General features: G+C 37.8%; 1 protein-coding gene across 1 annotated transcript in view; it reads right to left on the bottom strand.

Annotated features, from left to right (window-relative positions):
• Positions 1-399: 399 nt before the first annotated feature.
• Positions 400-16231, bottom strand: part of LOC139940444 (exportin-7-like) — a 33407-nt gene continuing 17575 nt past the window's right edge. Inside the window, exons 20-27 of the mRNA XM_071936697.1 lie at positions 15285-15475; positions 14213-14262; positions 13006-13170; positions 12361-12499; positions 10936-11087; positions 9229-9327; positions 8776-8903; positions 400-7883 (exon numbers count right to left, since the gene is read on the bottom strand). Coding sequence (XP_071792798.1) covers positions 7772-7883; positions 8776-8903; positions 9229-9327; positions 10936-11087; positions 12361-12499; positions 13006-13170; positions 14213-14262; positions 15285-15475 — 1036 coding nt within the window. The 3' untranslated portion in view covers positions 400-7771. The remainder of the gene's footprint in view (positions 7884-8775; positions 8904-9228; positions 9328-10935; positions 11088-12360; positions 12500-13005; positions 13171-14212; positions 14263-15284; positions 15476-16231) is intronic.

Raw genomic sequence — 16231 nt, forward strand, 5'->3', positions numbered from 1 at the left:
ATAAAAATTGAGAATAAACTAAAAAATTAACAAAGTAGGGCTACAAGTTCGAATGTCAATGCTAACTGTTCCCACACAAAATGGCTGCAACTGAACCTACATTTTTTCAGCCAGCAATGATCATCTGACATCCTATTTTTAGACATTGAAGCCACACTGGATGTCTTTTTCATCGCCAAACTTTAAGTTAATTAAAGTGAAGACTTTACTTGTAAATATAATCATAGAGCTAAAGCTCCATGATACTACAATTAACGCTCTGTGCTACGCCATCTCTTCTCTTGCCCCATTTTTTACTGATTCACTCCTTCATATGCTTACAAAGACACATAGGCTACAAAAGGAAAACACCACACACAATATTTCTGTTCATTTGTTATATTTCATGATTTATTCCCCCAAAATTGTGTTTATAATATTTAGTATGATACAAAAAATGTATCCCAAAATTCCATAATTGACAACAAAAATGAAAAAATCTTTGTCAAGTTTGGCAATGTGCTTATTTACTACACATTGCAATAACTCTGACCCTTTTTAAAACAAATCCAGCTTTCTTGGCTTCACCCTTCAAGCCACATATGGAAAGTGCACAAATTTTTAAGTTACTGATGGAGACTACTTTAACCCTGATCCAAACTCGGTTGTTTCAAACAAAGGCCTCAATTGTTATCAAAACAGACCCTGAAACATATGGTTGGATCGTTACAAATTTCTTGCATATTTTAAATCAAGTTGAAATTGTGATATCTTATTAAAACTCACATGTAAAGAACTTTAGGTTCATAGTTGAATTGGTCCAGTGCCGCCAGCGTTTGTATCTTGAAATTTATGGAGATAATTTAGAATTAGTCGTCCATATCTGTGAAACTTTCAAATTTGTTCATTAGAATATGGACAGATTAGTAAATTTTTAGGGGACTTTCTGGGTCTGCAGAATAAGGGAGATTTGGCAGCTCTGATTGGTCCGATGCCAGGCATGGTTTGCTCCAATTCCGGCCAGATAATGGTTGGCAGCGTTCTCCCTCAACAATGGTTCGATGGCTAAATGCCAGATAAACACCTACGACCCAGTCAAAGTTCCCCCCCAAGTGGTTCGGCTAGCTAGCCTAGTATTGAAAAGCACCCCTGTCAATTGAAATAATTAGGGACTAGTGAAATAGCTGACGTACCAGTGAAATGACAAACTTACTGGTCTCGCTGGATAGTCACGGACAAAGTGGCAAACCCTGCTTGGGACACTGAGACATACCTTCCCTGTCCACCACTCCCCCATCAATAATATTTGGCCGCGTCCGAAAGGGCGACTTCGGCTGAAACTATGGCTAGATCAGCGCGTCTGCCAGTGTTGAAGATCTAGTCGTATAGCTGTAGCCAAAGTTGTCATTTCGGACACGGCCTGACCACAAGCTGGAGCACAGGACAGCACAACAACATCTATTGTGATCAGTGGGCCAGGGGCATGGGAGTCCAGCAAGATTTAACTGGGATTATAAACTGAGCAGCAACTGAATCCACCAAAATCAGGCAAAATCTCAGGAGGAGAAGGATTGTTGGGTTTTAGAAAAGTTGTACCTACACCACTCTGCATGAGGTCCTTATTTTCAACAACAACAAAATAAAACAAACACAAAGATCTTTAAAATGTTAATTTGATGAGTGAACAAATTTCCCGCAATGAAAAAGAAATGTTTGTTTGTAACTTATTTTCTAGTAAACTTACGCTGACCTCAAACCTAAAAATACTTACAAAAAAATAATCTGCATTTTTATTTGCGCGTCCTTCATCCGAAAACAAGTAAACTCTTTACAATATTTACAAAGCATGCATTTTTCCAAAATTGCTCGTCTTAATATTTTAAAGATAACTCTGTTAATTACATTTTACAATTAATTAATTCAAGGGGAGGTCTTTAATTGTCAAGCTGGACCAAAACATTTAAGAAGATCACATCATATGTGAGAGACGACTTAATTGAGATGCAGGGAGGGTTCGGTAAAGACGATAGAATAAGCCTTTTTAAGGTATGGCAGACGTGATAGGAGTGCACTGTTCAGTTTGAGCGTATACAGACAAATTTACCCAAACCTTCTAGTGTTGTAGCATTGTGTCCGCCATAACTCAAAAAGGCTTATGGCTTGGGGGGGGGGGAATCAGAAACAGAACCAGAGTTGCAATTCCTATCAGTTATTTCAATTTTGATAAATACTTCTTTCTTTCTTTAACCCTTAGGCTATAATTGACTCCAATTGGTGGAAACAGGTCTCAAACTCAATATAAAAATCACACACCCAACCACAGGGGGTTTGAAACCACAGGGGCTTGTAGCACATCATTTAAAGGCAGTGGACACTATTGGTAGTTACTCAAAATAATTATTGTCATAAAACCTTTCTTGGTTACGAGTAATTGGGAAAGGTTGATAGTATAAATCATTGTGAGAAACAGCTCCCTCTGAAGTGACGTAGTTATCAAGAAAGAAGTAATTTTCCACGAATTTGATTTAGAGACCTCAGATTTAGAATTTGAGGTCTCGAAATCAAGCATCTGAAAGCACACAACTTTGTGACCATGGTGCGACAAGGGTGTTTTTTCTTTTATTATTATCTCAACTTCGACAACCTATTGAGCTCAAATTTTCACAGGTTTGTTATTTTATGCATACAAATGTTGAGATACATCAACTGTGAAGACTAGTCTTTGACAATTACCAACAGTGTCCAGTGTCTTTAAACTTGACTAGAAGTTACTAAAACAGGGGCTCCATTGTCAAATTCAGTTTTGTGATTCACTCATTTTCCAATCGATAAAGTCCTATGGAAGTGGGAGAAAAGATTACATGTGGCTAACCTTGAGTTTAAAGGAAGTTTACAGAATTGGTAAAAAACAAAAATCATGAAGACCACAGATTTACATAAAAACTTACACGGTCTAATGATGATGATAGTAGAAAACATCCCTTGAAATATTTCTGTCTGAAATTTCATATTTGGTGAGAAATAAAAAATCTAATTTCGCTCACTGAGTTTATCAGTGAGTGTTTTATTTATTTTTGTTTTGGCATCAATGCAATGCAAAATTTGTAATTGTTTTTTTTTTTCACTATTCTCTCCTGACCCAGATGGCCGATCGATCTCGAATGTCTACAGGTTTGTCAGTGTTTATGGTGGATTACATAAAATGTTTACACTGCCAGCAACCTTTTTTGCTAGCAAAACCAATTCTGTAATATTCCTTTAAATGGTGTAAAATCCAACTTAATTTGGCACACTTCAATGCAAAATTTGTAAAATGTTGTGCATTGGGGGCACAAGACAGAGCAATAACAAACCCCACAGCCTACACTATCACTTTTTTTATGATACTTCACAAGCACATTCAGATAATTAAAGACAGTGGACACTATTGGTAATTGTCAAAGACTAGTCTTCTCACTTGGTGTATCTCAACATATGCATAACATAACAAACCTGTGAAAATTTGAGCTCAATCGGTCGTCGAGTTTGCGAGATAATAATGAAAGAAAAAACACCCTTGTCACACGAAGTTGTGTGCTTTCTGATGCTTGATTTCGAGACCTCAAATTCTAAACTTGAGGTCTCGAAATCACATTCGTGAAAAATTACCTCTTTCTCAAAAACTACGTCACTACAGAGGGAGCTGTTTCACACATTGTTTTATATCATCAACCTCTCCCCATTACTCGTAATCAATAAAGGTTTTATGATGATAATTATTTTGAGTAATTACCAATAGTGTCCACTGTCTTTAAAATAAATGATACTTGATAAGAATTTTTTATGGGGAAAATTTGTTGATATTTTAGCCAACCTTATCTTTACAATATCAATTAGGTTTATAATTCCATATTCACAATTTTAGTGAAACATCACTCTTAATGGTACAAATACCAAGGTTCGAAAACAAAGAATGAATGAAATTATGTGAAAAACATAAACAAAATTATATGAAAAACTGTAAAAGCACATTACAAAAACTAGTGAAACAAAGTTTCTTCCACTACCAGGGTTTTAGAGTGAACTGACTTGACTCAAAAGTCCAATAATTGAGTGGTTTTCCAAGAGCCTCAATCCTCAAAAATCAACCGATACAAGTTGTGTAGGACTAATACTGCTTAAAGGAACACATTGCCTTGGATCAGACGAGTTGGTCTATAAAAAGCGTTTGCAACCGTTTGTTTTAAAATGCATGTGGTTAGAAAGATGTTGTAAAAGTAGAATACAATGATCTACACAAATATCCATCAAAATGGCGCGGTTTTCCTTTTACATTGCGACTAATTACTCCCATAAATGGCTGACCGTGTTTCTGCGCGACACATAAGGAAAACCGTGAAATTCCAAGGCATGTTTGTGTGGATCATTATATTATTTTCTCTGTATTAGCGCCCTGAGCACTTTTGTGGATTTGTGCGCTCTATAAGACCTCGTTATTATTATTATTATTATTATACTTTTAAATTATCTATCTAACCATATGCATTTCATAACAAACGGTTTCAAACGCTTTTCAAAGAACAACTCGACCAATCCAAGGCAACGTTTCCTTTAACTCTTCCAAAATCAACCGATATCAAATGTAAGACCCCACTACTCCAATCCCTCAAAATCAACTGATGTTAGTTCGGTTGAAACGTTGAGTTGAAACCAATGATTCTTTTCAGAACCACCCAAACTTATTAGAGATAGTCATTCCATGGTGTTACCGCAAACCTTTCCATATCAGATTTCCACCATGCAAAGTTTCAAATCCTACTGATGTTAGTTTAGATAGGATCCCTACTGCCTCAATTTTCCAAAATCGACCGATACAAGTTGGTAAGGACCCCTACAACCACTTAACCTTCCAAATTCAGCCTAAAATCTTCCAAATTCAACCTATTTGAGTGTACATGTACAACCAATATGAGTTATGTAGGATCCTTACTGCCTCCAAAATCGACCGATATGAGATGTTTGTGAACTATAAATGAACCACACTCCCTCAAAATCATCCATATCATTTGGTTGATTTTGAAAGACTCGGGAGGGTTAGGGTTTTGTTAACAAATTCAAATTAGCAAAACAAATAAATGGAGTTGAACAAAGAAAAATATACTACATGTAGAGCAGGATTTGTACACAAAAATGGCCTCCGGATAAACGTGCCATTGCTATACCAACTGAGCTATCTAGCCCTATGTTGGCAGTCTCCCTTTTTTGTCAATATCTTTTGTTTGGGGGTGCCAGTCAGAAGCCATACAACTGTTAACTGCAGTGTAGCCAGGGATCACACCCAAGTTTACAATACAACCTAGGAAGTGGCAAATGTAACAGCTTCATCACAGGCCTAGAATCTCTTTGAGAGGGCAAGCCCATCCTCATTTTGTAAGTCTATGGAAGTTTTTCAAGGGGCACCAAGGCATTGACTACAGCATACTCAGTTATGATACAATCATGAAACATTTTACTTAACCAAAGGAAAGCACCCATTTCTTAGGCCACATAAAAAAAAATTGTTGATCGTCCTTTTTTTTGTGGATGGGGGAGGGAGGTTTTTTTTTTTTTTTGACATGCCAAATACGAAATCGAGAATAACAAAATCATCACAATCACTATAAAACAGAGGGTTTGTGTGTTTTTGATGTTTTCAATAGTTTTGTCAAACAAATTTAACTCCTAGATGACATTTTCTGTAAACTTTTTCAAACAACTAAGCACAGTGTAGCCCAAGTAAATATTTTAAGAATTGTTCTTGCTTTGCCAACATGAATAAAAACCTTCTTTAAACATCTGTACATTTTGAAAAAAATATCAGCTGAAAAATCTGGGCAGTAAAAGTTTAAAGAGATATCCAGACATGGGGAATAAAAAAATATATAAAAAAAACGGGAAAAAAAAATGGGGTCGGGGGGTTTTGAACGGTCGGACGGGGATGATCAACAATTTTTTTTTATGTGGCCTTATTTTGTGGAAATATATATACATGTAATAATGTCTCATTCCCTGTCAATGAAAGCACTTCACAAAGCGATTGATTTGTTGAGACACATTTTGTTTCTTAACCAACTGAAAGTTCTGCTAACCAAGATTATTCCTATTCACTTTGTCCCCAAAGTTGTACAATAACCAAACCACACAGACAGCAAACAATGGTTGAACTGCACAAAGACACAGACCTAGAATTACACACAGGCCAAGGAGGCCCTCCAATAGAAGTGCCCAATAGAAGTCCACAATTTCAAAGTAACCGATGGTTACTACAGTGACTCTACATATTTCAAACCGAAAACTTGCATTTCTAGGAACCAAAGTTTCCCAGAAATTTGTACAAGTGTTATTTCATAACGTGTAATATACGTTCTACCCTGTGTGACACTTCAAAAATGAACCAATTGCCCAGGCAGCAACTTTAAAAAAGTTCTTTTTGAATCAAAATCCATCCAATATTTACCAAAACAAAAGAAAAAACTTCAAAATTTTCAGTGAATTATTTGAGGATGTGGAAAATTCTGTTCTTCAATGAACAGCCTTTAAGGCGTCACAGTAAACAAAAAACAAGGATGAGTTTTGGCTGCCATGTCATATGAAAAGAAAAGAAAAATAATAATAAACAGTTTGTTTATGCCATTTATGTTGCCTAAATTAAGAAACCTGTCTCAAAGCGATTTTTACATTTTTTTGTAACTGTAGGTTTTCCTGGCCAATTTGAACATAAAATCCATTCATTTTAAAACACGCCTCTTTGAATTTGGTATCAAAATTAATGTTCTGTTGAATCAGCATTCAACAGTCAAAAGGAGTTATTCAAGTCACCAGTTTAGCGTTCACTGTTCAAATAAGATCATTTTACTTCATTAGGCCGCAAGATTCATTCAATTTCGGAAAATCATGCCGCAAGAGCTGGTCAACCTTTAAATTTCATCAAGTTCAAAATAGGAAGTAGAAAGTAAACTTTCTTAAAAAGAATGGTCATTTTGCATGGCTATAAATGAACAAGAATGACTGAAGTGAATCTGAATGGGAGATACCAAATCATGTGTGCTTGAAAACGAAATTGAACACATTACAACCCATGAGAAATCATAGTTACATTGTAAGGCCGAGTCACACTGCAGCGATAACGACAACGATAACGACGCAAAGAGAACGCATTCTATTGGTTTAATTGCTCCACGCAGAATACGCCCACGCTTATTCAACCAATCGAGGGCGTGCATTTTATCGTTATCAGGGCCTGTGTTACCAGGCCTTTAGACTGGATTAGGGGAAAAGGCGTTAATTTGACTGCATGTTACTAACATTGAATGATTTTTTGCTGAAATTTGGTCTGGAAAACCCTTTAAAAGTCTGTGTCCAAAACGAGGATTTCAGCTACAGCTACAGCTAGATCAGGGTTTCTGCCTGTGTTGAAGAAGTCGCAGTTTTGGACATGGCTTTTAAGCCCGGTTCATACTTCGTGCAAATGCGATGCCACAACTCTGTTTTTGCTGCGAAATTCGCAGGAAAGTTGAGCACAACTCAAATGCTGCAAATTATTTGTTGTGAATTTGTGACGTCAACATTCGCACCGCATTTGCAGGAAGTATGAACCTGGCTGTATTGTTTTCTTCAAAAGAATCTTCAGATTGTCCAGAATGATTTCATGTTCTTTGATCATACAAAAGTCATACTATCACAAGTCTTATGGCTGTGTGAGGGGGAGAAAAACCCCTCACTATTTTATCATTTTTTACAGTTTATTCTACAAAACCTTGGGGTTGGTCTTTGGCTAGCTCATCATATCAGCACTATTCAGAGATGAAACTAAAGAAGAGGAACTCGTTGAGGTTTTCAGCGAGTCGTTGACGTCACGACGGAACACGGACAGGTTCTGAGTGAATCTGTACAGCAAGGAGAAATCCGAGGGATATAATAACAAATGAAATAAAGTAGTTTAGACATTTATTGCAATATTGGCAACAACAAACAAATGTTTCAATTGTAGCTAAAGCATTACAGTTGACTACAAACAGTGAATGAAACATCATTATTACAAATTTAAGATACTTAGACTGTTAACGTTATTACCAATATGGAGAAAAATGTGAAGCATGGTGTTTTAAAGATTTTCCCTGTGACAAACATATGGATCAGATATAAAGTGTTCTTGAACAAGGTACGTGTATCTTTCAATCTCACATAAAATATTGTGACATGCTCTTGCCAAATGGGAGAGAGCTCAAGAAAAAGTTCTTAGAAGATTCTAAATAGCAACCCAGATCATGTTTTTCCATGGAATCAGGCACATAGTCATAATCAGAGTCAAAACAGTTTGGGTGTTGAGTTACCATATGATCTTGGTATTTAAAGGCAGTGGACACTATTGGTAATTACTAAAAATAACTATTAGCATGAAACCTTACTTGGTAACGGGTAATGGGAGAGGTTGGTAGTATAAAACAGTGTGAGAAACGGCTCCCTCTGAAGAGTTAATTTTCTGTGAATTTGATTTCGAGACCTCAGATTTAGAATTTGAGGTCTCAAAATCAAGCATCTGAAAGCATACAACTTCGTGTGGCAAGGTGTTTTTTCTTATACTATTATCTCGCAATTTCAACGACCCATTGAGCTAAAATTTTCACAGGTTTGTTATTTTATGGATATGTTGAGATACACCAAGTGAGAAGACTGGTCTTTGACAATTACCAATAGTGTCCAGGGTCTTTAAAGGATTCAAGTAATCAGTTTCACCTTTTTCGGTTTTTTTTTTGGGGGGGGGTTGTAGGTTTTTACCTGTCTCTGTTTTTGGTTCGGAGGTTGGCTTCGATGCCATCCATTAAGTTCTTAAAACACATCCTCATGTCTTCCTGCTTCTCCACGGGCTGGGAGTTGATGATGCTTTCTCGTAACTCTGTGAAGTACTGAAACGCAAGAAACAAATAAATTTATCAATCATTTGGTAAATCTTCTTTTTTTCAATTTCCTGGGGAGTGATTTGATTCATTGGTTTGTTGTCTACAATCAGATCTTCATATGATATAAATTTTCAAAAAAAATAAACCACCATCAAATAATCTTTTTTTAAATTAACCAAAAATATAAACCATTTAGAAAGGTTCACAGGATTTTTCTGATTTAGGGTTTTTAGTGACTGTTTTGTTGGTTTATACTACTTCATAAACCCTAAATTTGCAAAGTTCACAGGAAGTTTCGTAAAATGTCCATTGGTTTGTAAATTCTACTTACATCTTCATTGAGTAATACAAGCCCAAGTAGGGGTCTGGACATAGACCACTGGTTACGGCAATCTTCAAACATTATGATATTGAGCACTGACGACAACATCTGGAATACAAAGGGAAACAATTTTATTTTTTTATTTTGTTTTAATGAAAACACTACATGGCCACATAGTGAGGGCTACACTTCACTGATTTGGGTTATCAACTGCCACCAGGGGCCGATTTCACAAAGCAATAAAATTCATCGCAAGACGAATTTTCAGTATCACCATAGTGATTTGTATTGTGATATCACGTTTTACTTAGCAACTACGATTGATTTGCAGTTACGATCAATCTTAGATCTTTGTGAAATCGGCCCCAGGGGGCTTGTTGCCACCTACTCCTGGGGCCGAAACAGGGTTACCCCCCTTCACAGTCCCTAAGGATGTAGGCATGGGTATTATCCACTACGAGCGTAGCTTGCAGATCAGAATAGAATATCTATCAAACTTTTTACAAAACAATTATGGTCAAGTGCCTTGCTCAAGGACACAAGTGTCATGACCGAGTATCAAAGCCACACTCTGCTGCTGACAACACCTGGGCCCAATTTCATAACGCTGCTTAACGGTAAGCAAATTTGCGTGCTTACTGTAGCAGAAAAATTTGCTTAAGCCTTAGCATATTTCACAGGTTAGCAGAAAAATTGGGCGGCCGTGTTGCGTGTTTACCGTGGATTTGCATTGTGAAGTCATATATTTCTGTGCGGTAAGCACCGGAAGGTTAGCATGCCTTTTCGTGTGCTTACGGTTAGCAGCGCTATGAAATAGAAATTGCACAGTAAGCACAAAATCGGCCGCTAAGCAGCGCTATGAAATTGGGCCCAGAGCTCGAGTCCGGTGGACTAGACTGCTCGGCCACGACCCACCACAACAATGCATAACACATGGTCAGTAACACAGATAGCTATGTACAGTCAACCATCAGTCTGGAGTCCCCATTGGCACCCAGTTCACACCATTTACTCAATCTATGTAACCTTACAAAAGCACCCAATTGTACCCTATCACTTCAACAATCCAAGTATACTCAATCACTGAACATCCCAATGCACCCAACAGTACCCATTTTACCCGATCACATCCATCCATCACATTACCCACTTTTTTTGGAGCAAATCAAAAAGCACCCCATGTGCCCACTTTACCCAAAATACACCCATTAGATCCTATCCTTAAAGGAACACGTTGCCTTGGATCGGTCGAGTTGGTCTTTGAAAAGCGTTTTGTGACCGTTTGTTATAGAATGCATATGGTTAGAAAGATGATGTAAAAGTAGAATACAATGATCTACACAAATATGCCTCGAAATTGCGTGGTTTTCTTTTTACCTCGTCCAATAACACGGCCGGCCATTTATGGGGGTCAAAATTTTGACTCCCATAAATGGCCGACGGTGATAGTTCGCGACGTAAAAAGAAAACCGTGCAATTTTGAGTGATAATTGTGTGGATCATTATACTCTACTTTTAAAACATCTTTCTAACCATATACATTTCATAACAAACGGTTTCAAACGCTTTTTATAGACCAACTCGTCCGATCCAAGGCAACGTGTTCCTTTAATACACTCATCCTAGCCATTTTATCCCACAACACCAATTTCAGCACAGATCTGGTCCATTTTACTATACTACCACAAGTTCTAGTTTTTCATTTGATTATCTCACCTGCTGTAAAATCGCTGGTGGTACCTCCATGATTCTGGGGAAGTTGTCGTTCTCCTTTTTGGCTTTCTTACTTGTCGATTTGGATATTCTCTTGAAGAGATACGTTACAATAGAATCCAATGTTGCACAACATCCAGTGCACACCATCGTGTCTGACGGGAACAAAACAACTGTTTACGTTTATGAATGATTGTCATCTAATATGGGGAATTCATTTCTGAGTAATACACATCAACAATTTTCCTTTCACATACATGGAGCTGTCATATTTTTGGGGCAACATGCATTTAGATTTTCGTTGATTTGAAATTATAGACCAGGCTCAATTTCATGAAGCTGTAAGCAGAAAAATGGTGCTTAGCAATTTTGTCTGCTGCCCTCACAGGTACCCATTGACTCCCTTGGTGAAGACGAGCATTACAGTTAAGTGTCTTGCTCAAGGACACAAGTGTCATGACCGGGATTCAAACCAACACCCCGATATCTAAGCCACCAGAACTTGAACTCGATGCTCTTAACCATTCTGCCATGACACCCAACAACTGCTGCAAATAATATTGGCTTTCAAGGATCAAATTTTACACTTTTGACCGCATGCCTGTGATTTTTGCCTTTGGCCATCGAACTCCTAACTGGACAAGTCCGGTGGGCTTGTGTTTTTCATTTGAATATCAATACCCAACTGTGTATATGATTTTTATATTTTCAAATTTTTACTTTGAACCTGATTAATATCTTTAAATTCAGTTGAGAATTAAAGAATACTTAATAAGACAAATGATTCTAATTTTATCTTATTATAATTATTTATTATTATTTATTCGGCATAAAAACACATACAAAATACAAACATAATCAAAACAAATCAAAAGCCAGGGACATATGCCTGGAATTAAAAAAGTTTACAAAAAAACTGTAGCCCAAAGGCCTTCCAATCTCCCTGGCCACTCTTAGTGCTTGTTCAAATAATAATAGTTACAATGTTACACTGTAAAGAAAGTTCTTTCTTATTTAGATTCTGGTCTTGTAAAACAAATTCTGGGGTGGATTTCACAAAGAGTTAGGACTAGTCTTTTCTCGAGTTAGGACGAGTTGCTCATCCTAACTAAGGACTAGCCATACGTTTTTAATATCTCCTAGGACTAGTTCTAAGTTAGGACTAGTCCTTACACTTTGTGAAATTGGCCCCTCGGGTCGAATTCACAAAGAATTAGGAGATATAAAAAAACGTATGGCTAGTCCTAAGTTAGAACGAGTAACTCGTCCTTACTAGAGATACATGTAAGACTAGACCTAACTTTTTGTGAAATCGGCCCCTGGTTCAGTAAAAGACGACCTACAGGCCCTGCAGTCTTGTGGACTTTGATTCTAAATTCAAGCCCAGACTTTATTTTTCCTACGAAGAGACTTCTATTATACACTTACCTAGTGCTGTGAGCCCCTCCGATATTGAGGATAGAATGTGCAGGAATACACGGGGTTCCAGACTGCTTAGGAATCCCATGTGATCTTGAGCCAGACACTCTAGTAAGCTGTAGTAATTCAAGCTGAGTTTGGGATAATCCTGTGGGGGATTAGGAGATAATCTGATAAACCTTCAGTGGACTGAATTGGAGGAAATTCAATGTAATCTTTACATCAGGGGTATCTTCATGGTAATCATTGTAAGGATACAAGTTTCAGAGAGAAACAGAATTCTCTACCTTCCCAACTTTTTATGAAGTGATTAAATGCCTCAAGAGTACAAGTGTCATGACCAAGTATCGAGACCCACACTCTGCTGCTGGCAACACCAGAACTTGGGTACGGTGAACTAGACCACTCGGCCACAACACCCCACTGTCTGTCATTTATCACAGGCCTGGAATGTCATCTTTGTGAGGGCAAGGCCATTTTCGTTTTCCAAAGGGCACTTCTATTGAGAAATCTTGTTGCTGCTGACAACACCAGAGCTTGGGTCTGGTGAACTAGACCGCTTGGCAACGACACCCCACAAAGTGGTAACCCTGTATATTGTAAATCTTGTCCAGAAATCTGTTTCTTGCCTGGACCTGTCGGGATTGAACTTACCAGTAAATCACTGAGAGGTATTGACAGCAGCAGCTTGACAAACATCTGAAGCACCTCTTCCAGCGAGCTGTCGCCATAGAGTTGGAAGACGCCAAAGTTGACATAACTCCCCGACAGTACCGCCTTCAGCATACCAAAGCATATCGATACACCCTTCAGCTTGAGGTCAAACGTCAAGGAATACATAATTTGCGTCCCAAGAGACAACAATTATTTAAGCTTGTACAACATATTGAATCGACTTTCCTGAAAACATTGCTCTGTGATTTTGCAATTTTTGTTCTCAAAAACTTGATTACTAATGAAGCTGAAACTTCTACAGGTCTCCTGACGATGACTAGAGCAAGCTAGTCGAAACGTTGAGACTAACCCAAGAACTGACTCCGCGGTAGTACAGTTAATTACGATCCGATAGGCTAAAGTAGTAGTCCCAGCCTATTTCTATATCATCCGCCCAGGTAATAGTTAATAAGCAGGACAGTTCTTTTCAGAACTGTGAAGTTTCCCAAACACCCCAAAAATCTACTCCGCGGTAGTAGAATTAAGCAAGACAGTTCTCTAAGAACAAACTCTACCTGGCAAGTAGATACACACATGGTGTTACCGCAAACCAAATATATATTCTACAGGAAAATTATATCACATTTGTCTTTATTCACAGTGAGAAGGGATTCATGTCATATCCACAAATGTTATCAACAAAATGTATCAAAACCCGTTGAAGACTAAGGTGAGATTCATTTGTAAAACTAGAATCCAATCTTTAGGAGATATATTGAAATGATGGCACATCCACCTTAGGGTCACCCCTGGAGTTATATGTTGCAAGGAACTTATAGGAATAGCATCATCGGCACTAGAGAAGTAGATCAAAGAGAATGAATTCTTTATAACTCAAGAAAATGACACCTACTTAACTTCCACCAGGCAGACATCACAAAAAGTCTCAATTCAGACAAAAGTGTGCGATTCTCATCCCTATTAATAATAATAATAATAATAATAATAATAATAATAATAATAATAATAATAATAATAATAATAATAGTAGGTATTTGTAATGCGCCAAATCAATCTTTACATATGTTCAAGGCACAAGCAGAGACAATGTAAACACAAAAATACATGTACATATCCAGTGAATGCTAAACAAATGTTAAATGTTTAAATAATTGTTTGTATCATAAAAAGGAAAAGGATATTTCATGGCATAGACTTGGTCCTTTGGAATGTCCCCTAATGTTAATATTCTTGATCCTGTAAGGAGGGTGGAAGAAAAAAAAAGAAAAAAATTAAAATTTGTTTAGGCATTTGTTGGTGGCCGTGTCATCATGATTATAGGAGATCTGTTGCTGTACATTGAGTTGTGAACACTTATCCTCAGGGATGTGATAGGCTGTTAAAAAATAAAACCTGAACAATGAACGTACATGTAAGGCGTGAAAGCTTGCGAGCGTGAAAGCTTCAGAGTGCGAGGCCTGCTTAAATACATTTATCTTTCGTTTTGAAAGCCCTACTCTGCAATCTGGGGTGTTCTATGGGATTTTATCTGCATTTTCTTACGAATTTGATCTTAATAGCAGTACTCGCTGCTTAAATAAGGGAATAAAGAGGTAGCGACAAGTTTAAAGCCGGCAGGGTCAGCGGCCGTGTGATAAAAGGCCCTCGCTGAACGCACGGCAACGACCCTGCAAGGTTTTAAACGGACGTTTAAGAACGAGTCACTACTCTTTTATTCCCATTCATAAATGCCCTTTTGTTAAATAACATTAGTTATAGACCTTTTAACAATTGAAACTTCGAGGTTTGAAATACTTTTTTCCAAAGCTTTGTGAAGAATCTGCTCGATGCGCGTGGGTTGTGTGTACGCGCACGCGCTTAGATTATGCGCGCGCGCTTAGATTACACGCTGTTACTAAAGCTATGAATTGCGTTCCGCATGATAATCTTGCACACCCGACACGCGGAAGCCAGCTTGTTATAAACAGCTCCAGCTGGTCGTTATCAAAGGTTTAAACACCCCCACGTGACACGCTCTCCACCAATAGGAGTAGAGAAACTGTCTGGGGTACATGTATTTATGAATAAAGGATTCGAACTGCCCTATATGGGATAAACCAAAATGAATAATTTGATCTTAGTTATAAATGGTTTTTTTTTAGGAGGGATGTTGGTTAAAATAAATTGGATTTATGGTTAAAAACGGAAGAACGTCCCTGGTTTCTACAAACTCAAAACACATCTGTCCACTGACGCTACAAAATAAACTATGACCCTACCGTATGCTACCAGCATCTTGCTGGTTTCTCTGAAAAGCAGAATCCCGTTTGGTGAAGACACGTCAAACTGCAACCGCTGGGATCGGTTCTGAACCAGTTCTGCCATCAGCTTGAGGATAGGGGTGGTCACCATGGGCTCGTGATACCAGAGCTCTATGGCCCTGTGGAGTATTGGGGTGTAGGCTGGGTAACTGAGGGGTGCTTGTTAAGGAAGACTCAGAACGAGTCCCATTTTTTATAAGTACAAAACTGTAGTGCCTTTTATGTGTAGGATAATGCCCAAGGTGGAGTGTACACCGAGGAAACTATGCGACTTAAAGACATTGGACACTATTGGTAATTGTCAAAGACCAGTCTTCTCACTTGGTGTATATCAGCATTTATGCATAAAATAACAAACCAGTGAAAATTTGAGCTCAATTGATCGTCGAAGTTGCGAGATCATAATGAAAGAAAAAATACCCTTGTCACACGGAGTTGTGTGCGTTTAGATGATTGATTTCGAGACCTCAAGTTCTAAATCTGAGGTCTCTTAATCAAATTTGTGGAAAATTACTTCTCTCTCGAAAACTGCGTCACTTCAGAGGGAGCCGTTCCTCACAGTGTTTTATACTATAAACAGCTCCCCATTAATCGCTATCAAATTAGGTTTTATGCCAATAATTATTTTGAGTAATTACCAATAGTGTCTACTGCCTTTAACCCACAACATGCTACATTGTTTAATCCCTCCATTACTTCGCACAAATGGTGCGATATTCTTCAATTTAAGTTAATTGTTTGTATGTATCAAGTAAGCATGCTCACTCCAGCATGTCCAGTGAACACCACCAGCATTTTGAATTGATTGAAACAAGTACTCGTCAAAATGAAATCGATTTATCTGACTTTATGACCTACCTAAAGGACTGTTGTTGTAAACTACAAATTTAACGTGTCTCAACTAA

This window comes from Asterias amurensis, chromosome 8 (assembly GCF_032118995.1).
Source record: "Asterias amurensis chromosome 8, ASM3211899v1".
NCBI lineage: Eukaryota > Metazoa > Echinodermata > Asteroidea > Forcipulatida > Asteriidae > Asterias > Asterias amurensis.